Source organism: Tachysurus vachellii, chromosome 19 (assembly GCF_030014155.1).
Source record: "Tachysurus vachellii isolate PV-2020 chromosome 19, HZAU_Pvac_v1, whole genome shotgun sequence".
NCBI classification, from domain to species: Eukaryota; Metazoa; Chordata; class Actinopteri; order Siluriformes; family Bagridae; genus Tachysurus; species Tachysurus vachellii.
In genome coordinates this window covers 20,327,967-20,353,909 of record NC_083478.1, presented here as the reverse complement: position 1 = coordinate 20,353,909, position 25,943 = coordinate 20,327,967, and the positions used below count along the sequence as shown (strand labels likewise).

Sequence of the window (25,943 nt, the reverse complement as noted above, 5' to 3'; positions counted from 1 at the left end):
GAGAAACAGAGAGAGAGAGAGAGAAACAGAGAGAGAGAGAGAGAGAGAGAGAGAGAGAGAGAGACACAGAGAGAGAGAGAGAGAGAGAGAGAGAGAGAGAGAGAGAGAGAGAGAGACAGAGACAGAGAGAGAGAGAGAGAGAGAGAGAGAGAGAGAGAGAGAAACAGAGAGAGAGAGAGAGAGAGAGAGAGAGAGAGAGAGAGAGAGAGAGAGAGAGAGAGAGACAGACAGAGACAGAGAGAGAGAGAGAGAGAGAGAGAGAGAGAGACAGACAGAGACAGAGAGAGAGAGAGAGAGAGAGAGAGAGAGAGAGAGACAGACAGAGACAGAAAACAAGCATAAGAGACAGAGCAGAGTGAGAGATAAACAGAAAGACAGAAAAATAGAGCATGGGGGAAGAGAAAAAAGAGAAAGAAAAGATTGAGGGACAGAAAGTGAGAGAGAGGAAGAGAGATAGACAGAAAAAAACATAGGCAGAAAGGAAGGAAGGAAGGAAGGCACAGAGCGAGAAGAGGAGATAGAGAGAGGAAGTGATAGATAGATAGATAGATAGATAGATAGATAGATAGATAGACAGATAGACAGATAGATAGATAGATAGATAGATAGATAGAAACAGAGAGAAAGACAAAATCTTTTAGCTCATAACCTTCACCTTCATTCAAAATTACAGTGTAATCACATCTAAAAGATCACATTCATCATAATATATATTAAAAATCTAGATATTTTTTGATCATTATTTTCTTTTCTTGTGTCTTTAATATTCCTCCTTCACTGTGGACATTGTGTACAGTGTGAAGTGTGAGTGTTAAAGGGAAAGTACAGTACACACTGTTTGTTTCTTCGTTTGTTTGTCTGACTACCGAATCTTTATAAAGAAAAGTTTTACTGTCTTGTAAAACCTTGTTTTTTTAAGAAGGAGTAAAATAATAATTCACGTCCTCTCCGGACCTTTACATAAAACCCTTTTACGATACGAATATGTAAATTCATGCCTGTAAACGCCGCTCTGAGTCGCCGTAAATCTGGTGACACTGGCGTATAGTCGAGCTAATACTCAGTAAAACTGACGTTAAAAGAACTCCTGTTGAGTTAATGGCACTCGTAAAAGGTCAGATTAGCTTCAGAGGAGTGGCTCTGGCACGGCCGGTGTTACTGCACGCCTCACGACGACTCCAGCTCCAGTTTAAAGCAGTCAGGAAGTCGAAGACGTTCCCGTAAGCTCCTGGCACGACGCTGCATCCCAGACAGATGTTAAAATGCTCCCGAGGACAAGCCACTTGTTGCTCACAGCGGCCAGATCGTGAAGACAGATGCTTTTATTGGGATTTCAGCAACATCAGGCTGACTCCGCATCCCCATTTAAACTGAATATACGAGTCACAAGAGAGAGGAAATCCTTCCAATACTTTAAACATGAATCTGAGAAAAACAGTAAGGAAAATATTAAAGCGAGCTATCACACGGTCCCTTTATTGCTCTCTGGCTTCTGTCTGGAGCATCGGGATCTGGACGGAAGACGGGATCGGGATCGGGATCGGATTACGAAAACAAATAGAGAACTCTTGCATAGTCTGGAACATCGGTTCCCAAACCCGAGGACGGTGAAGTGAACCATATCCACCGCGGTGCGTGTGTCGTGATTACAGTCATTACATTTCTATTCTTCTAAATAGACAGTTTTCTATTCAAAGGAATCGACCCCTTAATCCAAACCTCAACAACTCAAAACAAGGAAGCTGTTTAAATCACATCAGCTTGTGGAGGTGGAAAAAAAAAAACTCTGTTGCTAATAAACAGCCAAAATTTCATCGTACACACAGACGAATGTTTCGCTAGATGGATCGTGTTCCGTGTAAAAGTTAGAGTTTTGTGAAACACCGAATTCCAAACGTGATCATACTCAGGGTGAACAGCATAAAAGCTGGACGTCTAGAACGCAATCTGAAGTCAAATACGGTCTTAGATTAACACTGAGCCTTCTCTCACACCTGACGTGTATGACGTTTATTAAGCGCTTTAGAGTTACATTAAAGCTGTCAATCATCCTTGAAACACATTATTACTCTAGACATTCTCTCGTCGGTGAGTAAGACAACAAATAAAACAACAACCGGAACTTCACACGTCGTAAAACAAAACAGCTTCAAGCACCGACACATTTCTACTTACTGAAAACTTCAGTGTGTGTAAGCTTACACAAACACACACACACACACAACTTAAATACAATCTGCACTTCAATTAATCAACTGACCATTAATCATTAATCATTTACATCACTTGGCAGACGCTCTTATCCAGAGTGAGTTACATTAACTCTTTTTTTGAGCAACTGAGGGTTAAGGGCCTTGCTCAGGGCAACAGTGGCAGCTTGGTGGACCTGGGATTGAACTCACAACCTTCCGGTTGGTAGCCCAACACCATAACCACTAGGCTAAAACATGCCCTGCACTAGGCTACAACATGCCCTAATCATCTTCTGACAATCATTGTTGAGAATTCAGGGGAAAATGCAGCATAAAAGCAGACGATCCACCAGAAACCGTTATTATCAGAAACATGTTCCATTAACTCCCATTACAGATCACAAGAAACAAGATCGAATCCATTAGAAACCACGAGAAAGCTTTAACGTGTCTCGTTTTAGCAGATGGACAACGAGCGTCTGTTCTTAAATATACTGTAAAGAGTTTAATTTTATTTCTTTAATCCAAACACACACACACACACACACACACACACACACACACAGAGGTCAGGAACCTCAAAACGAGGTCATAAAAGACCCCCAGGCTTCGGACAATAATTTGATTTATTGCCCAAACCTCAGGCCAAGTCTGCGGCCCTCGAAGTGCCTCGCCGATCATTTAATACCGGTTTAATCTTAAACAATCTGATCTGTTGGAATAACCCCTCTTTCTTAATTACACTAGAAATTGGCGTATCAAAGAATAACTGAGAAACGTAATGTGAGACAAAGAGAATAAATTTTACGAAGCGAGAACCATCTGGAGAACAAGGATCATTCATTTCCTCATAAGCAGATGAAAGTAATCGATGAAAAATGACCCGTGTTTAAAGAGTCACGAACACAAAACACAGAAGAGCGAAGCGCCGAGATCAATGACTTAACGAGCAGCTGTTAAACTCCAGCCTGGACATCCGACTCTCTCTCTCTCTCTCTCTCTCTCTCTCTCTCGCTCTCTCTCACACACTTCTAATGAGCCGTCTGCTCGGCGGATCACGTCTCCTCACTCCTCACTCGGCTCCTACAGAGGCCTGCGCTATGTGATGGAGGCGGCTGAAGGCCAGAGCTAATATTTTGAAAAGGAAAGAGATTCTGGCAAATGCTGAGGTTATTTGCACTTAAAAGTTTTTCTTTTTACAAAAACTCTCCAGAGAGGAACGAAAATGTAATCAAGTTTAAAAGACTGCCTCAGTCTCACACACACACACACACACACACACACACACACACACACACACACACACACACTGTGAATTATTTCATCAGAGTGATTGACGTTTCTGGATCAGTGGGATGTTTTATTGCAGCTGATCACTAACCTGTTTTGATCAAACAGAAACTGATCTCTAATCAGAGCGGGCGATTAGACGAAAAAAATGTTAGCAGCTCACGAGATGATTCACGTTCACAATTAAAGATTTATTAATTACAAATTAATTAATCGCTTTAAATTGGCATGGGGGGGCACGGTGTCTTAGTGGTTAGCACGTTCGCCTCACACCTCCAGGGTTGGGGGTTCGATTCCCACCTCCACCTTGTGTGTGTGGAGTTTGCATGTTCTCCCCGTGCCTCGGGGGTTTCCTCCAGGTACTCCGGTTTCCTCCCCCGGTCCAAAGACATGCATGGTAGGTTGATTGGCATCTCTGGAAAATTGTCTGTAGTGTGTGAGTGTGTGAGTGAATGAGAGTGTGTGTGTGTGCCCTGCGATGGGCTGGCACTCTGTCCAGGGTGTATCCTGCCTCGATGCCCAATGACGCCTGAGCACAGGCTCCCCGTGACCCGAGAAGTTCGGATAAGTGGAAGAAAATGAATGAATGAATGAAATTGGCATTTCTAACAGAAACTTGGAAGTATTTTTAAAAATGTATTAATTAATTAATGAATGATTTAATATCATATACAAGAATAACCCTTGACACTGATCAGTCATGTAGCACACGGTTGTTGATCGTTAATATTCGCATAAAACTAACTAAATGACATGTTAGGACAGAATTAGCGGCGCGTCTCGGATCGGTTCCTCGTACCGGAGGTGCTGACGGCTCTCTGCCTCTCTCTTATTATCTATCATAATACGCTGATAAATCTAATCACGCTTCATTCCATCGGTTATCAAATCGAGCAGGTTTAAGTTACACCGTTCTTGTGTAATTCACACTGCTGCTCACAGGGTTCCCAAAACACGGGAGATAACTCCAGACCTAGCTGGACTGCACTTCATTTAATTACAAACACCGTCAGTCATGTTAGAAGTCGTTCTAACACACGTTTACACATTTACACACATCTGAGTGAAGCTACTACAAGACTTAACCATGGGGATGATTTTAGGAGGTGGGAGGAAACTGATGAAGGCAGAAGAAACCCAGAAGGACTTGATGTGAACTCAGTATTGAATTAGGGAGCAGTGGCAGCCTGTCTATTCAGTTCTATACAGACAGGTTTGTCCACCATCACCACAATCACCGCTCAGAAAGCCTTTCCTGTGGGGATTGTACCGCAAACAATCAATGCCTTATAGCTGAAAAAAAAGGGGGCAATCAAAAATGATTTTCCTTGGTTATTGTATGTGTGCAGCTAAAACAAACAGGCCATGTCCCAAACCAAAAACCAAGTGAACCAGAGTGAGATCCAGCCCCAGTTCCGGGGAACTAACAGGGAAATAACAGGAGCAAGAACGCCCATTTACATGTTTATACTTTAAAATTGTAGGCTTTTAGATACTACACTGTTTTCAGCAACGCACCTCTGTGAAGAAGGCAAGCAGAAATAATGACATGGATAAACAGTGTGTTGGCTTCAACCTGGCTTTTAAGGAGGAAAGCAAAAAAGCTGTAGAGGAGACAGAACCTCAGAAAGCGCTGACCAAAGGCTTAGCTGTCTCAACACTAATCCAAAGATTCACCCTTAAAAACAGGACTCGCTCTTTCACCGGCTCAAGGGAAGGGCACGGGTAAAGCCAAATCCAAACAAACTGAATAAAGTCTTTCCTGACAAGATTAAAGGATTTTTCACTTTTCCTCTTTCCACTGAAAAAAAAAAGAGCGCCCATGGAAACGAGGAGTCAGCCAAGGCGAGTATTTTTAGTCGTGCTTTAGAGCTGGAGATGGCCAGATCTTCACAAACAGTCAGTTTAAAGCGGGATGGGGCTTAATGCCACAGCTTAGGGCTTTACAACATCACATCTAAATTGCTGTGTATATAACAGAAATAGGTTTTCTGAAGGGGGAAGTTGGGGGGAGGCAAAACAACCAATGAAAATATATATAAAACACATCCATCACACATTTATCAAAGATGACTCTGTTTATTTTGTTGCCGTATCCAGTTTGAAGAGATACATGGGAACAGCTTCAGTTCTCTTTTATAGGAACTCGTCCAAGTCCCATGGTCGAGAACGTGTGACGTGATATACGGCTAAGTATGGTGACCCATACTCTGCATTTAACCCATCCAAAGTGCACACACACAGCAGTGAACACACACACACCATGAACACACACCCGGAGCATTGGGCAGCCATTTATGCTGCCCACCATTTATGCTGGGTTGGTGCCTTGCTCAAGGGCACCTCAGTCGTGGTATTCTCGGTAGCCGAGACTCGAACCCACAACCTTAGGGTTAGGAGTCAAACTCTCTAACCATTAGGCCCCCTGTTTTTGCATGTCCCAGGGTATTATGAGCCTGGGGTCAGAGCGCAGGGTCAGCCATCGTGCGGCGCCCCTGGAGCAGGTGAGGTTAAGGGCCTTGCTCAAGGACCCAACGTAGATGACTCGGCAGCTTGTTGGACCCTGACCTTCTGATTATGAACATAGCAGAAAGACCGCTGGACCATCACGTCCTCACAAAACTGACAAATTCCCCATTTAACTCATTCATTCATTCATTCATTTTCTACCGCTTATCCGAACTATCTCGGGTCACAGGGAGCCTGTGCCTATCTCAGGCATCATTGGGCATCAAGGCAGGATACACCCTGGACGGAGTGCCAACCCATCACAGGGCACACACACACACTCTCATTCACTCAAGCAATCACACACTACGGACAATTTTCCAGAGATGCCAATCAACCTACCATGCATGTCTTTGGACCGGGGGAGGAAACCGGAGTACCCGGAGGAAACCCCCGAGACACGGGGAGAACATGTAAACTCCACACACACAAGGCGGAGGCAGGAATCGAACCCCCAACCCTGGAGGTGTGAGGCGAACGTGCTAACCACTAAGCCACCGTGTTAGATTTAGCTGATTAAAAAAGAACTGCTGGTATAAACTAGTCATATACAAATATCATCATTAGGCTGGGATCCAAACCCTCAGACCTGGTGTTCCTGGTAAAGTCTCCAGATCCACTTTGACCCAAAGTCCTAACAGAAGAGGATTAATCTCTCATTATGCTAAAGACTTCCTCTAGCCCTTGCTACACTTGTTTGTGGCCAACTGGAAGAAACTATTTCAAAGGAAACTTTTATCGTTTCAAACCTTCCTAATGAATCGATTTAAATGCAATCTTTCTTAATCAGAAACAAGACTCAGAGTTCCTGCATAATCCACAATCATCTTTGTGTTATGACACATTTTGGGCAACAAGGTAAAGTGGATTCCTGATGGCACAGGGAGATAAGAGACATCAATTCTCCAAGCTGCTTATTTACTCGGCCTTGTTGATGTCAGCTCAGATGTGACCAGAACAAAACGCTTCAATTGAGTACCGACAACATGAACATAAACTAAACAAGCCACACTCACAGATATCAAAGGAGGCCTGTAGGTGGGCCCGAGAATCCGAGATAACAAATTACATGCCTGTCCAACACGGTCACAAATGAGCTCCACCGGGGCCAGTCAAGATAAATGAACTGAAACGAAGCGCTGCGTTCGCAAGCGAGCGCCGAGCGCGAACAGGAGATCAAATGATTGCAGAAGAGAGCTCTTTGCGAGTGAGTATTAGATTACTTTGTGTTCCTGGTGATAAAGATCAGTTAGAAAAGGCTTTAAGAGGGTCTGTGTGTTCCACAAGCCTGTGCTTGCAGTCCAAAAGTCTAAGAACAAGCCCTGTTCAAATGTATGATTGCATTTAAAGAGCTCATTAAAAGCACAATAAGTACGATTTAGATTAAAAAATAAATAAAAAAAAAGACTGGAACACAGTGAGCAGAAGTGACTACAGGTTTGTCATGATGATTCTCTTCCGCAGACCACACCGATATCTCTAATGTTATTCTCTTATTCAAGGGAAATTATCCACAGAGAAAGAGAGAGAGAGAGAGAAGTAGAGCGCGAGAGAGACTAATAAAACAAACGATTACACATAAAACATTGACTTTTTTTTGGTTATTTGCATGCGCTCGTTCTGCTTTCGCTTAAAGATCTGAAGTCACTTACTCAGTTACATAACCTCAATCTGAATCGCACATGGAAGCTGTGTTTAGATTGACATTGCTAATCTGGAACGTTCAGTTAGTAAATGTAGCAGAAATGCACTCGCAGATTCCAAACACACACTTAAACGAACGACACCATGCTGTCTGTGTGCTTCGCTGGTCACGAGGGCACCAGGAAAGAACCAGCTATCGGTAGACATATTTGTATCTTATTTTTTTAAGGTGCAGAGGTGAGACGCGCAGACGGACGTACAGACAGAAGTACAGACAGATTCTTAGACTAACCCAGGCAGTTGTGGCCGTCGTGCGCTAGACGAAAGCCATCGTAACACGTGCACCGGTAGTTCCCAGGGATGTTGATGCACTCGTGGACGCATCCTCCGTTATATTCGCTCGCACACTCGTCTATGTCTGCAGAAGGACACAGAAAAAAGACATGATTAGCATAAAGATTATATAAACTATACCCTTGCAGAAATGTCAAATTTCACTCAGATGCACTCTGCAGGGTGCTTTTATTTCCTTTTCCTAAGAGACAACACCATTCATTTAAACCAGAAACAGCAACGGAAAACACTTCAGCAAAAGATATACGAGAACTTAAGAGAGAGAAAACACTGCTGAGTAATGAGGGTAAACAGGCCTGATGTATACACAGCCGGTACCAGAAAAAGCACCAGATACCGTGAAGGTTTTGTAGATGTTTTCTCCAGTTTCCTGTGCTGACCTGAAAGAAATAGTTGAAAAAATGAAGATGAACTACATTCTAGATGTTTTTGTTTTTTACAATACTCCTTCTCCTCATGTTCATCTGGGGTTTCTACAGATTCTTTAGTTCCGTCCAAAAAAACATAGTCAGTGGATTATTCATTCATTCGTTCATCTTCTACTGCTTATCCGAACTTCTCGGGTCACGGGGAGCCTGTGCCTATCTCAGGCGTCATCGGGCATCAAGGCAGGATACACCCTGGACGGAGTGCCAACCCATCACAGGGCACACACACACACTCTCATTCACTCACACAATCACACACTACGAACAATTTTCCAGAGATGCCAATCAACCTACCATGCATGTCTTTGGACCGGGGGAGGAAACCGGAGTACCCGGAGGAAACCCCCAAGGCACGGGGAGAACATGCAAACTCCACACACACAAGGCGGAGGCGGGAATCGAACCCCCAACCCTGGAGGTGTGAGGCAAACGTGCTAACCACTAAACCACTGTGCCCCCCGTCAGTGGATTAGCTACGTTAAATTATGCCAACTTTCTGGGTGAATTCCCTCCTTGCTCCCAATATTCCCAGGATAGATTCGGGATCACTGGTGCCCTGACCAGGATAAAGTGTGTCCTGAAGATGAACAATGAATGAAAATTGCATTCTTTACGTTACCAGCCGATGGTTAAACTGGTAGATCACTTTTTTGCCAGTTGTTGGTGAATGTATTTCTTCTACGAAGGCAACTAAGTCAAACCATGTAAACCAAAAGATGTTCCTTCACCTCAAACTGCATTCATCTTGACTTGATCAATTGATCAAAAAGATCTAATATCTTGAACAAACTTTGCTTGCAAATTGATATGACTGGATGACTATAAAGCAGCACAAATGTCCAGTTCTCAAATCATCAATGGGATGTCGAAGCTCCAATGATAAATTCCAAGAGGGCTTGATTGGACCTGCTGTCTGCTTCCTCTCCCCACTTGCATTGCATAGCATTGGTGGGTGTCATTTACGGTATCAATTTTCAGTAAGAAAACATGGCCAGACTGTCACTGTTTCTATAGTAAAGGTAACACCCAGGCTGGACGTTGTTCTGAACCACAGCGGTACCATCAACCATTCTAAAGTGAAGAATAGTTCCTGGCATGGGGTGGTGGAGTTCAGTTGAGCTGGTAACCAGAAACCTAACAGTTGAAATAACACAAGAGCTCTTTAAGTGTTCTGCTCCACTAGATTGAAATGTTCTCTTCTCTAAAGGGTCAGGAACATGTAGGCCATCCCATCTCGTTTGCCGCCCAATTGAGCACTAATTATCCAGAGTCCCCTGGCGACCCTTTGCTGAGTTTGCCTTGAAGGACTGTCCGATTCTTGTTTGCAGTTCCTGATCAAATCTCTTCTTCCTCTTCTTATCCTCCTCATCCTCATCAGTCTAAGACAAAGACTCCATAACCTCAGCTGGGTTTGTAAAAACCACAATTTGACTTTAGCGACTTTTCAGCATTGCAAACATCTTAAAATGGAGCTGGTCATTGATATGATTAACTGAGTCACCTCGGATGCAAACATTTCTGGAAAATCAGCAATGTCCAGTCACTAGAAAGGAATTTTTTTCAGTCATTCTGAAACTTGCACCATAAATCAAAAGATTACGCCGGTGCTCGAACACCGGGTCAGAGCGGTCGAGGGCCGAGGGCTACAGTCACCACTCTCTCAGCTCTCATTCATTACAATCACACTGTTTACATGCCATTAATCAGAATCAGACAGATGCAGCTGTTGAAATTTATAGTTTTTCATCCAAGAAAAGTGTTTTTAATGAAAGGAACCTTTTTGCACTGCTGCAATGTCACTGGTGTAAATCATTGTTGCTCTATTTGTGCTGTTTCTTTGTATTCGTTAGCAATCTTTAGTTCTTTGAGTTCAGCAATGGTAGAAAGCTCTGGAAGGACGAGGATTCGTTGAGTTTATTTCTTTATTTCTAAATGAACAAAAAGCAAATGTCAAATCCGAGCTTCAAATCCGAACAGTCTCGAGTTCACTGGACCTTCGAGGTTTGCCTGGGGCGTCGGCAGACAGAGAGAGTTATTTAGAGAACCAAGGCAGCCAGACAAACACAGTGGCCTCTTACACTGCACGCGCCCTCTCTCCTTTCCTCAAATCTCGGCGGACGTCCTCTCATAACTGGCAGTCTGCCCGCAAAGTTTTGCTTAACATCCAAGACATTTCTGCTTTTATGACTTAGTTCATGTCCTCATTTATAATGCTTATATCATTCATGGCAGGCAGCCACCAGCAACCCAAAGGCCAAGAAGCAGAAGAACAGGAGTGAAAGCTGGGAATGTTGATGGGACAAGGTGAACATTGTCTGAGCGATATAACTGAGAGAAGGATGAGCATTCTGAAGAGCTTCAGATCCAGAAAGAGCAAAGAACAGCCTGTGTGTCGCCTGTTTGGCAGCACTCGCCGACACTAGCTGATGAATCCTAAATAATCACTAAACATGTGCGAGAAATTTCCTGCTCAATCACTTGAGTGATGGATAAATTGAAATAAAAACTTTTCTTAAGTGTTCATTTGATCCTGTGACCACGGCACCGATGCGATGTTGGAAAGTACAGCCAAGGAACTAAAGTGAGAGCAGATACACATCACACAGATACACACATACGCCAACATGGTGTAGTTAAAAGTAATGAATGCTCTAACAAATCATACAAAATTCTTAGTGCAATAAAGAAAACTTTACAGGTTTGTTACACAGCACTTTCCAGAAGTCCACTGCCAAGATCTCAAACAACTAGTTCAAATTCGTCAAATTGCATTCAAACAATTCACTCTTTAATATGTAAAAAAAGATGTTTCTATATGTGCCCTAAGGTTCCATCTAGATTCAAGATTTTACATAGAACCCACAACAGAACCATTTTAGAACCCATTAAATACAACCTGTTGAGAATGATGACAATCATTAACCGTTAACCAGAATGCACTGAACACTGAACAACTGGAAGAATTGATGAGTCTCAGGTGAATTCTGATTGGTCAGAAAGTGATTCATCAGTCATTGTCTGTACCTTCACAGTGTTTTCCGTCTCCTTTGTAACCAGACTTGCAGATGCACTTGTACGATCTATATGTGTTCTGGCAAATAGCATCAATGCTGCAGTTGTCTGTGGTCTCCACACACTCGTCCACATCTGGAGAGAGAGAGAGAGAGAGAGAGAGAGAGAGAGAGAGAGAGAGAGAGAGAATGTAGTTAATGGAGTTATTAATGAAGGAATTACTGCACAGTTTGAGTTTATCAACTAAACCAGGATGTAGAAAGTTTTATCATTTTGTTTACAGGAGTGAAGGAGTACTGATGAGTTCTGATGAGTACTGATGAGTTGTGACGATTCCAACATCACAAAAAAACATGACATCATGACAAATGACTGCTATTGATGTTGCTTATGATGCTGTGGCCTCTTTTTGTTCCAATGAAGCCAAGATTAAAAGGTAAAATTTACCACTAACTAGCAAGGTTATGTATTAGGTTATGTATTAGCTTTGTTCTCATTTCAGATTAGCAAAAGCATGCTAAATGTACTAGCTACATACACTCACCATTCATTAGAGGTTACAGTATATGTTCAAAGCAAGTTATATTTTCCTCCTGTAAACAGGAACTAACTGGAGATAGGAACTGAAGTAGTGAGTAGGGAACTGAAGAAACACTGGTGCCACTGGATCCATTTGAGAAATTATTTCAGCAGATATTTTGTGTTTGCTGCTTTGCCCTTTGTCGTTTCATACCAGATTTCCCTTGAATCGAAAGTCTCACCGCATGTATAGTGTACAGATATTTTTCATGCTTCAAGTGAGTAAAGAAAAAGGCTTTCAAACTTCCCATGCAATAAACTTCAAAGTGCATGGCAAGAACTATTTTCTCCCTGAGTAACAACCAATGCTGTATCTTCTCTTTTTTTTTTATCATTTCCTGTTAAGACCTTCCCTCTCATCTCTTTATATTCCGGTGAAGTCTAATTCCTGTCACCACAAAGCAACTGAGTAAACTCAACGGTATTCTTGCTGCCTCCAGCTGCACCATTTAAAACCAGAACATCAAGCACAAGCCAATATCTGCCTCAGATCTCTTCAGGCCTGGATGCGCTAAGCTGATTGCTCTGTCGTGTTGATCTGGCATTGATTTGGGGGTTAAAAGGAAAATCCCACCGCACGCCGTACCTGAAAGCATGTGCAAAGATGCGGCCTCATGATGAACACGTTAGCAGGAAATTTGTGGCTCTGTCTTTACTTAAACGAACAACAAACAATACTGCTGTTAGCTATAATAGAAACAGACGTGTCTCTAATCTGGCAGGCTAATCAAAAAGGAATGTCAATTGCAAATTACTGCTCGTTTTTGTATGACGTTTTTTGGCTTCGCGTTGAGAAAATCTTTGCCGTTTCAAGCACATACAGACAGAACAACAGAAGAAAGTGTTTAACCTGAGAAATGACTGCTGAGTGTTTATCATTACAGGAGCAGCTACCTGTCACTTTTAATACTACCCTTAGTCAAAAACACACAAACAAAAAGGTTTTCCCTCTAACATCTTCTCAAGAGTATCTGAGGAATTCTGGACAAAGACAAAGACACAACAAAAAAAAAAAAACACACTGACCAACACGAACCAGCCTAAACAAAAAGAACCACACTAATCAACTAAACCAGCCTGGCCAACTAGAACCAGCTTGAACAAAAATAACCAACCTGAACAACAAAAACCAGCTTGGTCTTTTTGAAACAGCCTGTTAAGCCAACTGGCTCAAACCATCTAATAAGAACCCTGCTAATATCATCAAATCAAATAGACCTCACAAAGCTAATACCAGTATGAACAGTTAGAAGTAGTCGGACCAGACAGAACCAACCTAAACCACAGAAATCAGCCTGACATCTGGAAGCCTGACCATCAAACCAAACAATGTAAAACCATCAAATGATGTATATCTGACCAGCTGTAAACAACCTGTTAGTGATGAAATCCCCTCTGATATCATCAAACCAAACAGACCTGACAATATAACACCAGCCTTGTTAGTGAGAACCAACCTGTCTGTAACCCTTTCAAAACCACCAAACACAACCTGCTTGACTAGCCAAGACTGATAACCAGCCAAAACCAGCTAACTGCAAACATAGCTAAGCTATGTTTTTTTTCAGCAGCCAGTTGGTTCCATATAATGTGATAGCTTGCTTAACCAAGCTTAAACTTAAGTGGCCTCAGATTCACAACTAACCACATTACAGCTGATCTGAATAATCCGTACAGATTTGTACAGATCTGTCTTTTTCACATCACTACAAAGACGACAAGCTGGATTAGAGTCACGTAGGGTAAACGCAGCGGCTCAGGGGCTAGCAGACTTCTATATTCCGCTAATGTAATGTGCATTTGATGTAAAGTTGTTTACATTAAAGGGCTTTTAGAGTACTGTACTGAGTGCTTCTATCTACAGAGTGCTTGAGCCCCGTGGAAGTGGCAGAGAAAGGCTCAAACTGAAGAGTAATGCGCAGTGATACATAAGAGAAGAGAAGAAATCTTTGGGTTACAGAGAGCTAATTCACTCAGATACAGACTACATTTTGTTCTTTTTTTCTCGCTGGTTAGTTTCTCAAATTAGCTAAAAAGCTAAAAACAATACAAAAAACCCACCTAGCTTTATTGTTTGAACACGGCTAATCGCGCTTGATTCAGGAGCGCTAAACGTATCAAATGCTATCAAAAGAACACAGCAGCTAATTTTCGAAGCTCTGAAGCTCTTTAAGAACACACCAGAACACCAGAACACACACACACACACACACACACACACACACACACACACACACAGGAGATCCCTAATTAATTGACTTAGAAACAGAAAAAGATAAAAAAATAAAATCAACTTTTGCAGTTTGAGCCACAGGGCTAATGAGGGCTAATTTAGCTGTGGCAAAAGGCAGAAATTCTCAGATGATTAAGACATCCAGATGAATCACAGTCTGTCCTTCAACCAATAGAATGACACTTTATTAATAATGATTTAGTGTTTGACTGAAAACTGAATCTGGAGACAAATAATTACTGCTGAAAGAAAGTGATTTCTGTCTAGCATCCAAAGCTAAAAGCCAAAAAATTGTCTCAAAATCGTTTTTTTTTTCACAGAGCAAATAAACATGTCAGCATTAATCTGTCTGAAAGTGGGCTTTTAAGAACATTCCTCTGACATTTTAAAAGAGAAAGAGAGATAGAGAGAGATGGAGAGAGAGAGAGATAGAGAGAGAGAGAGAGATAGAGAGAGAGAGGGGAGGAAAAAAACACTCAGGCTAAGTAACGCATGCCTAGAAATTGACTCATGCAGCTTCTTCTTCTTTTTTTTCCCTCCTTCCTTTTTGCAATCTATAAACAGCCTACATCGTTTTTACACAACATCAGTAATCACAGCCAGTCTGAAGACGTTCTTCTTCTGAGACTAAAGCACCAGACTGTACACATGCAGACGATGTCGCATTAGAAGCTCACATCAGGGGAAATGGTCAGTCGTTAGTGACTTCAAACAGAGCGTTCGTGCTGATGTTCGGTCACGTGATCGCGCCACAGGACGAGCTCAAGCCACAGCTTCATCCTGCAGCAGACCTTCATCATGTAGCTGAGGAACATAAAGGAACTTCAGCAACACAGATTTTTATTCAGAAAATCATTAACCATTTAACAGAAAACTATATTATTGTTATTTATTCATATAATGAATTTATATTTAAAACATAAACACTAAAACACTCCTAGGTACGCACACATACATACACACACATACACATAAACACACACACATACACAAACATACATGCATACACACACACATACACACATACACATACACACACACACACACACAAACACACACATACATATACAAACACACATACATACACACACATACACACACACATACAAACACACACATACATACACACACATACACACACACACATGCACACATACACACACACATACATACACACACATACACACACACATACACATACACACACACTCACACATACACACACATACACCCACACACATACACACACATACACACACATACACACACACTCACACATATACACACATTCGCGCATACACATACACACTTACACACACACACATGCATACACACACATACACACACACACACATACACATACACACATACACACACATACGTGCATACACATACACACTTACACACACACACACACACATACACGCATACACATACACACACATACGCGTATACACATACACACTTACAGTACACACACACACATACACACATACACACACACATACACACACACATACAAACACACACACACACATGAACGCATACACACACATACAAACACACACACACATACACACACACATAAACGCATACACATACACACACGCATACACACACACACACACATAAACGCATACAGATACACACATACACATGCACACATACTATATACACACACATACACGCATACACATACATACACACACACGCATACACACATACAAACGCACACATACACATACACACAGACCTTTTTCTCTTTCTTTCTTTCTTTCTTTCTTTCTTTCTTTCTTTCTTTCTTTCTTTCTTTCTTTCTTCTTTTTCTTTGCTTTAATAATTAAAGGTAAGAGTTTTTGCACTGGTTAGACAGGGAATCAAAGCCACTCGAACACCGAACTGGTTCTAAAAGCTCCACAGCACTACAGCAATTTGAAATCACAGCTTTATCTTCTGACTTCATTTGTATAAATTCCAGGCGAATTGCGGCGACGTCTATGAATTTTGAGTCAGATCGTGTTGTTTAAAGCAGAGTCACTGAACCGAGCCGCGAAATGAGTCGTTGAGATAAACAACATCACAGCTAGAAGCTTCGGCTTCTCTGAGAGCTGCACAAGATGTTTCAAAGCTTTGCTTCTCACCAGATACTTAACTCAGTACTGTGTTTGTGTGTGTGTGTGTGTGTGTGTGTGTGGGGACTCTTGATGTGGTGCCAGGGTGCTTTTCCTGCCCTTGGTATTGCCCCACTCGGGTATATTTAGGCGCCGTCTATGTTAAAAGGTGTACAGTTCAAACACGGGGCAGTGTTTACTCAGAGACCCTCAGTGTTTACACACACACACACACACACACACACACACACACACACACACACACACACACACACACACACTCACACCTTTTCCTATAGTGCCTTCAAAGTGCAAGACAGACAAGACAGACAAAGAGAACGCTACACTGAAAGACATACTGTGGATGTGTGTGTGTGTGTGTGTGTGTGTGTGTGTGTGTGTGTGTGTGTGAACACTGACAGCTCATCACACTGGGTTATTAGGCGACATGCAGGCTGGCTGGCTGAAAAATGAGTGTCGATGAAATACAGACGTCAACATGCAAGCAGAATTTAGCAAGGCCCCTCTTACCCCATCACCCCTGCCCCGCCCCACCCTGCCCTGCCCCCAAACCCCCTCCCCCTCGGCACTTTTCCTGAAGCTAATGAAGGAGTGCACTGTGTGTCGACAGAGAGGTTCGTAGAAGTAATATGGTCAGCTCACACACTCTCAGCTCCGGACTCCGGTTCCTGTCACCTAATAACCAGGAACTTACTGGAAGTTACTGGAAGTTACAGGAACTCTGAGCGCTGTGAGACAGAGATGATGAGGAGGATGAAGATGTTCAGTGCCTCACTTTCACAGCAGGGAGATATTACACATCTGTACCAGTGTGTACCAGTGTACATCTGGACACTGAAGCTCAGGCAAAGGCACAGGAACCTGCAGAACCTTTAATGGTTCCTGATTGAACTCCTTTTACCTCAGTAGAAAGGTTGAACCTCTTTTACCTCAGTAGAGAGGTTGAACCCCTTTTACCTCAGTAGCGAGGTTGGACCCCTTTTACCTCAGTAGAGAGGTTGAACATCTTTTACCTCAGTAGAGAGGTTGAACCCCTTTTACCTCAGTAGTGAGGTTGGACCCCTTTTACCTCAGTAGAGAGGTTGAACCTCTTTTACCTCAGTAGAGAGGTTGAACCTCTTTTACCTCAGTAGAGAGGTTGAAACCCTTTTACCTCAGTAGAGAGGTTGAACCCCTTTTACCTCAGTAGAGAGGTTGAACCTCTTTTACCTCAGTAGAGAGGTTGAACCTCTTTTACCTCAGTAGCGAGGTTGAACCCCTTTTAATCAGTAGATTATTTCTTTTCCATATAAAAAAACAAGCAAAGACACAACAACGATCGAAGAAGCAACAACACTGACACTCAAATTAAATCAAACTCTCTTGAAAAATGATCACTTCAAACCTTTTATCACTTATTTATTTATTTATTTATTTAAGCAACTCCTAAAAGAGGCACACAAAAAGTGAACAAAAGGAAAAAAAATAACAGTAGTGAAAAAACCTTTGTAAAATTTTTACGGCTTCATCGCTTTAATCTGATTACGTCCCTGTAGATTATCTGTTACTATGGAAACGATATCATTAGCCTCGTTATTAATTAGAACAGCTGTGATTTGCAGATGTGTTGCTACGGTTAACGAATAAAATCAACAATTGAACTGTAGGAATTATTTATCACTCTTTTTTTAACAGTCAGTTGGTACTGAAGTGAGCAGGGAGATGCTATGGAAAGAGAATGTGTGTGTAGAGCTTTTATAAGTCTCCTGATTGAGCTTAATGACACGACGGGAAAACCACAGAGGCTCAGGAGGAAAGAGGCAGCGTGCTGTGAAAGTGAGAGAGAGTGTTGAAACGAAAGCGTTCTGCTAACAGAGGAATCAGCAGACCGTGTGTGTGTGCGTGCGTGCGTGCGTACGTGTGTGTATATGTGTGTGCGTGTGCATGTGTGTGCGCTTATGTATGTGTGCGCACGTGTGTGTGCGTGTGTGTGTGTGTGTGTGTGTGTGTGTGCATGTGTGTGCACTTATGTATGCATGCGCACGTGTGTGTGTATGTGTGTGTGTGCGTGCAGAGAGAAGGTAGAACATCAACACAAGGACCTCTCTCTTTTCACCACCTTATAAAAGTGCTCAAAGCAGCAACACATCCAGATGAAGCTCCACCAGATGAAACACCACCAGAGCTTCTGCTGTAGAAGACGGAGAATGAGAACGCTCTTTACTTTTCGCTACACTCTCGACGTTCAGGGATTGTCCTTAACACAGACTCCAGTATAACGAGTAGAACACTAGTCTAATCTGATGCTGCGTTCCATCCTGTTCAAGGTTTTCCATTTTAAAATAAGGTAATAAAGGGGTTTATTCATCCAGAAAAAAATGACAAGGAGATAAGTATTTACACCATTAATAATAATAATAATAATAATAAAAACAGCTGCAGCGTCTAATACCATCACTGGTAAATATAAATATTTCACTTGTAATTAAATATAATGTGTAATAACACTGCTGAAATCTCACTCTCTCTCACTCATCTTCTACCGCTTATCCGAACTACCTCGGGTCACGGGGAGCATCAACGGGCATCAAGGCAGGATACACCCTGGACGGAGTGCCAACCCATCGCAGGGCACACACACACACACACACACACACACACTCTCATTCACTCACGCAATCACACACTACGGACAATTTTCCAGAGATGCCAATCAACCTACCATGCATGTCTTTGGACCGGGGGAGGAAACCGGAGTACCCGGAGGAAACCCCCGAGGCACGATCTCAATATTAATTAATAAGTATAAGTATAATTAAGTACAACCTTCTTTCGTTAAGAAAATGTAAAGGTTAGCAAATGCCTGTGGAATAATAACAAGGGGAATAAAACACTAGAGGAAGTGCTGCAGGCTGGAGAAAGTCCAGCCCTGTTGTTGATTATTTTTCCTCTACCATTATGTCCCTGAGTGTTTTATTACTTTTATTATTTAACATATAAACAGACGTGACGGTTGAGGTTTGAAACCTGATACTGATTTGTAAGCAGCGGGTGTCTTAAATAAATAACAGAAATAAAATCTTGAATTTTGTATTATATTAATCGTTATATTATTCTTTATAATAACCCTTTGTTCTATGTTTACGGTCTGTAACGCTGCTTCGAGACGACGACAATTGTAAAAATCGCCATACAAATCAATTTGAATTGAGTTGAAAAATGCGCCGATCGATTCAAAACTCGGATCCTTAATTCTTAAATATCGACGGAACGACTCTTTCGTCGTATCAAAACATACCTCACATGAAGAGCCGCTAAATCTCCAACTATTCAACATCAAACTTAAAAAAAAACACACACACACACAGAAAAGGCAGATGGGAAGAGCCTTGATGTGAGGTTTAATACAAGTTCAGGCAATGAGTCTGTAATGAAAAGTAGGATTCCTTTCGACAACCTCCAAAGCTGATATCCTCCACAAAATCACCAATTGTTGTCTGCATTCCCGGAGGCGTTTCCAGCAGACGACAGTTCTGGAAATATTGCCAAAGCCCTGACTTAAAAACACCCGTGTGTGAAAAAAAAGCTTCAAAGGATTTAATGGGAAGCGATGCGTCAGGTTCAGGACATGAGTCTGCTGCATTAGCTTGAAGAGCAGGACATGAATCATCTCATGTAAGGCTTTGAGAGGATTACCAGAAGCATTTTAACCAAGGAAGCTCCACTCATCACGACTCGCTGCTGGAATGTTACCAGTGTGCCATTGGAGGTGTTTCACACAACCAGGCAGAAGAGATGACAGGAAAATGTGCAAACACGTCTCCATGTCTGTCGCCATAAGCTACCCTGAAATCCACAAACAATACAGCTTCAGAATAACAAACCCGAAGACTTCAGAGCTACAAAGAACAGAGGAAACGCCCAGGTTTACTTTTCTAATTGAGTAATCGCTCGAATATTTGATCAAACTTTACGGGTTTCAAAGCTGGAAGGTTTTATCGCTGATCCACAAAAAGAGAAATACAAATTCGTGCATTAATAAAGACACAATTTTCTTATGTGTCGCTGAAAAAAATTGACTTTTTAAAAATGTTTTTATTGAATGAACTTTATGTTAAATGTTACTCACTCACTCACTCACTCACTCACTCACTCACTCACTCATTTTCTACCGCTTATCCGAACTACCTTGGGTCACGGGGAGCCTGTGCCTATCTCAGGCGTCATCGGGCATCAAGGCAGGATACACCCTGGACGGAGTGCCAACCCATCGCAGGGCACACACACACTCTCATTCACTCACACACTACGGACAATTTACCAGAGATGCCAATCAACCTACCATGCATGTCTTTGGACCGGGGAAGGAAACCGGAGTACCCGGAGGAAACCCCCGAGGCACGGGGAGAACATGCAAACTCCACACACACAAGGCGGAGGCGGGAATCGAACCCCCAACCCTGGAGGTGTGAGGCGAACCTGCTAACCACTAAGCCACCGTGCCCCCCGTTAAATGTTACATTAAAAAATATTTTTTTAACCAAAATATTTCTACCATTAATAACTACTAGATAATTACTACTGTGTGCTTAGTGTCTTTTGTACCATTCGCATATTTGGTGTTAATATTTCACGTTTGTTCCTTTAGTATTTTTTGTAAGTTTCTACTCATCTGTAACATTAGTATTAACAGCAGTATCAGTTTATGCCAAGTCTATATTTTGTTCATTAGTATATTTCGTATCATTATCAGTAACTAATTTATACATTCAGTATCTTTTATTCTATTGGTATGTTTTGTACCATTAGTTCTAGTTTGTACCATTGCTAGCTCTGAACGCTATCCTGCCTATTTAGCATATAAAGTTGGCTCAGCTGTAATTCGTTAAACTTTTGCATCAACACCAGTAATGTGCGATCATCATATGCAATCATCTGAAGTGAAGTTTTCTCAGTGTAGTGAAAGATGGAAGACACCTGCTCTGAGGAACATGCTGTGAAAGTACAACAATGAAGCTAAACTCCTAGCAAAGATGAACCGTTTTTAAGTGGCAGGAAGCTTTTGTCTTAAACAAAAGGCGGACGATCTTTCAGCAAAGTTTTTATGTTGACACGCTTGGGTTGAAACGAGGCTGATGCTCTCTCTCTCACTCTCTCTCTCTCTCTTTCTCTCTCCACAGGTGCCAATTAGCCTCCCGCTCTGCTGCTTTCTGCTAGTTACCAAAGTGACTTTAACGGGGGCCAACATGGCAATTACAGCAAAAGTGTTAGCCTGATATTTTTAGGCGTTTCCTGTAGGACCAAACCATAAAATGACTGGGTCTGTGTGATCAAGGCTGCTAGATGTACAGAAGCAGGGTTCAAATGCCACACACTGCACTATATTCTATGCTAAAAATTAGCATTTCAGAAATAGCTGGCTCCATTCCGGATGTTTTATAGCAAACAGGTCGATTCAGTAGTCTAACATGAAAGATGTGATGTATAACGTTGGCTACAGAAACCACACGGTTACAAAAGAGACCTTTATAGGCTGTATTGGCTTTAGAGGAGTTCCCCACCACTAAACACCAACATTGCTAATAGTGAATGAACAAGAGGTCAGCTAGCGTAACATAAACGCTAATAAATTCCCTGCTAGCCTTCAGAGCGCAAGGAAAAGTACAGCCTGCAATTCAGGACATATTTGGGGTCACGGTGTTCACAGTTCGTAGTCATTTCAAACAACGGTGTGACATCAGGTCTATCATGGAAAGGTCAGTGGGTCAGTGGGGAGATTCGCATGGCGCCTCTGCTTTTCACATCGCTCCTCTAAATGTCATCGCCGCCGTGCCATCCCTGCGCTCGCAGCCGTCATGAAACGCCGTTCACTTCCCCTGCAGCTGAATTCTCGGAGTGTTTTCTGCTCTTAACTAAGCAGATTAAAGCATTTCCTTTCATTCATGTACTACAGCGCCTCGGAATGTAAACACTCGCAGGCTGTAAACACACACATTAAACCACGCAGCAACACACATCCATCCTCGATGGCCTGCGAAGTCACGTGATGGGTCTCTCTAACACGGAAAGCCGGGCCTTCGAAGTCGTACGTTAAAGACGTCAGAAAAAGACTCACTTTCTTAAAATAAATAAAAGAATCAAATCAACACTTACAGAAAAGTCAAATGAGCTTCATACACAATTTTTACCTTGTTTATTTTTACCTGTGCGTTTTCATACAATTAATTTATTTTAACGTGCTTATCTTTGTGGCTCATAAATTTCATTAATTTTTTTCATGATTCATTTATCTTTAAAACACTCATTTATTATTGACATGATTCGTTTTTCATGATTCATTTCCACATGATTTATTTACTTTCATGTGATTCAAAGGTTGTAGTCTAATATCATAAGAATTCTGATCGCAGAGCAATCCTGCGGTTTAAAAAAAAAAAAAAAAGCTTTTTAGCATGCTAATTAGATCCTGATCTAGTAGTAGAGTTAATGGGACGAGCGAGTCAGATGCAGAGCCTGAAAACCAAGCGCGATGCTCATGACCTTGATATGTGTTTCTTCAACAAGAAGCTCTCAGCACTCGTTTGCCTGTAGAGAACATTTTTTGCAGTGATTTTCCTTTTCATTTTCAGACCATAAGACAAGCATTACCAGCATCTTTCAGAAGGTCTAATGAAGAACAGGCTGAGGATGAGGAGAACAATGAACTCCTCACATGCGGATGTTGATAAAGTGACAGAAAAACTTCACGAACGTTTACTCAGTTGACAAATCAGGCTGCCCATGCGTGCGTGTGTGTGCGTGTTTTTGTGTATATCTGGGATCCTTTCAGGGATTTGTTTGTCAAGCTGCCCTGAAGGAAAAAACACCAAGAAACTCAAATACTTTTAACCCAAATTAGTCCAAGAATTCTGTTGAAGGCACCACAACAGACAGGAGAAAGATGAGAATGTTAAAAAAAGCCTCGGGCAGGTACTGCACATGCTCAATGTGAACCAGCACAGATTTCTAATTAAGCAGGCTTGAAATTACGAGACAACCAGTTCGATGTTTACTGAGCGGCGTTTTTATTAGCCAAAGCAGTCCCGGTTTTAAATTTGTTCTATAAACTACGGCATCGTTTTTATATACCAAACTCGACAAAACATTAGCTTGTGAGCTGGACGCACCTTAACTGACAATATCATATCATTTATTATTAATTATCTGATCAAATAATGTTTACAACACTAGGGTTTTCCTCAGTTTCCAATCAATAGGTCAGAACCAGTACCTCTGGCGTTCCCTGGTCTTCTTTTATGTTACCATGGGAACCATAAATGAGGCTGTCAATCAACGGGGTTTGGGGGTTATTATTCTTTACAAGTCACCAACTTAATGAATGAAAAAACAAGTATAGCTTCTTTTTATTTAGAGTTTATTTCCTGGCTCATGCTAGCTCAAGCTAGCTCCTGTTCTCACTTAGCAGTGACAAACCTTCGCTTCTCTTTTTCTCTCTTTAGGTTAATAAACACCTCGTTCACTTGTAAGTCCTGACCACTCACACCGGAGACTCCTTCTTTGAATCTTAAACAAACATGGAAAACGTTGCCGTGTCAACAGCTGTTAGTGTTATGGTCGATCTGATGATATGGAGTGTGTGCTGTACAAAGCCCTGTGGATCAGCTGTTGCTATAGCAACGGTAAAGTATTATAACGTGTATTGTAATGTGTAAATTAAACGGCGTCTAAACATTCAAAAATGTAGAATTTGAGTCCTGAGTTTAGCCTCGGTTTAAGCCGAGATCTCTGATGGCATGGAACGTGTAACGGAGAGCGTCGAGACTGTGACTGTAACAGGAGTCAGGTAATCAGGACAACCTCATAGCTACAAGAGAGACGGCGTTTTTCTTGAGTGATAACACACACAAATACACACACGCACACACACACCACAGGAAATCTCTAGCCAGGGCAGATACAAGACGAAGCAGGTGCTAAGATGAATGAAAAAGAAGGTGTTCCTGCTTTTAGTGTAACTACAATAACGTAAAAGGACAGAAATCTTTTATTAACCCAATCAGAGCTGCGAACAGAAGATACAATTCAATTAAAAAATGTCTGTTTATTCCACAGCACTGATTCTGATTGGATAAAATATTGACAATTAATTTTCACAAAGGGTTACACTCGATCTATCATGTTCGCTTAATACATAGCTGTACTAGCCTGCTAGCGCTGGGACTTTTTGTTTGACCTGAAATAGTTCATTTGTTACCCATCTGAGAAACAAGACAAGAAATATTTCACTTAAAGAAAGCAACAGAGAAGCCGGCGAGTGACGATCGTTTACGGATGCTAAAAGGTAAGTGATAACAGGTTTCCGTAATAAGAAATGTAACTAAAAACAGATAAAAAATAAAGCATAATGTTATACTTAGCAGATCAGCTTCTTTACATCAACTTGAAGTGATTTAATCCTTAGGTAATCGTCGATAAGATCGTTTTCAGGACTGTAGCTTAGGAAACGATATAAAAAGAAGTTTTCTGAAAGCAGCACAAAGAAGAAGATCGAATCAAATTTAATGTAACATTTTGTTTTCTCAGACCAGAAAATCGAACATCCGTGAAATCACCACAGATCTCTGAGCACAGTGTTTATTTTTAGGGCGAATATTTACGGAGACAGTTTTGGGGTCGTGGAGAAAGCTGGACACGGAACGCAGTAAAAGGGCGAAATAAGAGGCTGATGTAGCAGACCTTGACGAGGTTCTGAAAATAGAAGGCTGTCGGACACACTCGGGATTTTACAGCCACACGCGAATGTCCGTGGCCACATGAGGAATGAAGGAATAAAGGGAAACTGTAACACGAACAAGTTTCTCCTGCACCGGATAACAACACTGCATGCAAGCTGTAACTTGTATGGAAAAAAAAAAGCTGTTTTTTATTTTTTTTTTTGTTCAGAGTGACACAAAGAGGAGATCTTTTTTAACAAGCTTGATAAAAAAACAAATTTATTTTAGATAAATTCTAAATTCTTTGTGGCTTGTTATATTAATATGCTATTTATTGTAGCAACAATTAAAGCATCATTATTTAAATCGTCATCACGGTTTTCATCAGCCTAATAAATGATGAGTAATAAATACTAACTAGAACGTACATTTCCTGAAGAAAATGTGAATAGTGCTTGCACGTGGCAAATCCCGGAGGCTAGTCGAGACGAGCATGTGACGTCATCTGAATACTCTTGAGGAAGTTTTCCTCATTGTGCTGAGTGTTTTGATATGTCACATGTCCATGTTGTGCTAATTTTTTATTTTCATGTGACATCATCAAAATACACGTGAGGAAGTTCCCCTCATTGTTCTCAGTGTTTTGATATGTCACATGTCCATGTTGTAAAAAGTTTTTTGATTTAGCATATATTGGGGGCGGGGCCGAGGCACAACCGGAAGGCCAGTCGGTACATCAATTTAAACGTTTGTTCAGAGTATCACCCTAATGGAGCTGGCCAAGTTTGTTGTAGATAGTTCGAAAGCTTGCCGAGTTATAAACCTCCAAAGTTTATAATGGGAGTCTATGGGAAAAAAGGCCACTTTGAGACCCGGTA

General features: G+C 41.7%; 1 protein-coding gene across 2 annotated transcripts in view; it reads right to left on the bottom strand.

Moving 5' to 3' along the window:
* Nucleotides 1-25,943, bottom strand: part of scube3 (signal peptide, CUB domain, EGF-like 3) — a 79,624-nt gene that overhangs the window by 44,019 nt on the left and 9,662 nt on the right. For both annotated transcript variants that reach the window (XM_060894400.1, XM_060894401.1), the window contains exons 2-3: nt 11,441-11,563; nt 7,927-8,052 (exon numbers count right to left, since the gene is read on the bottom strand). In XM_060894400.1, the coding sequence (XP_060750383.1) occupies nt 7,927-8,052; nt 11,441-11,563 (249 nt within the window). The remainder of the gene's footprint in view (nt 1-7,926; nt 8,053-11,440; nt 11,564-25,943) is intronic.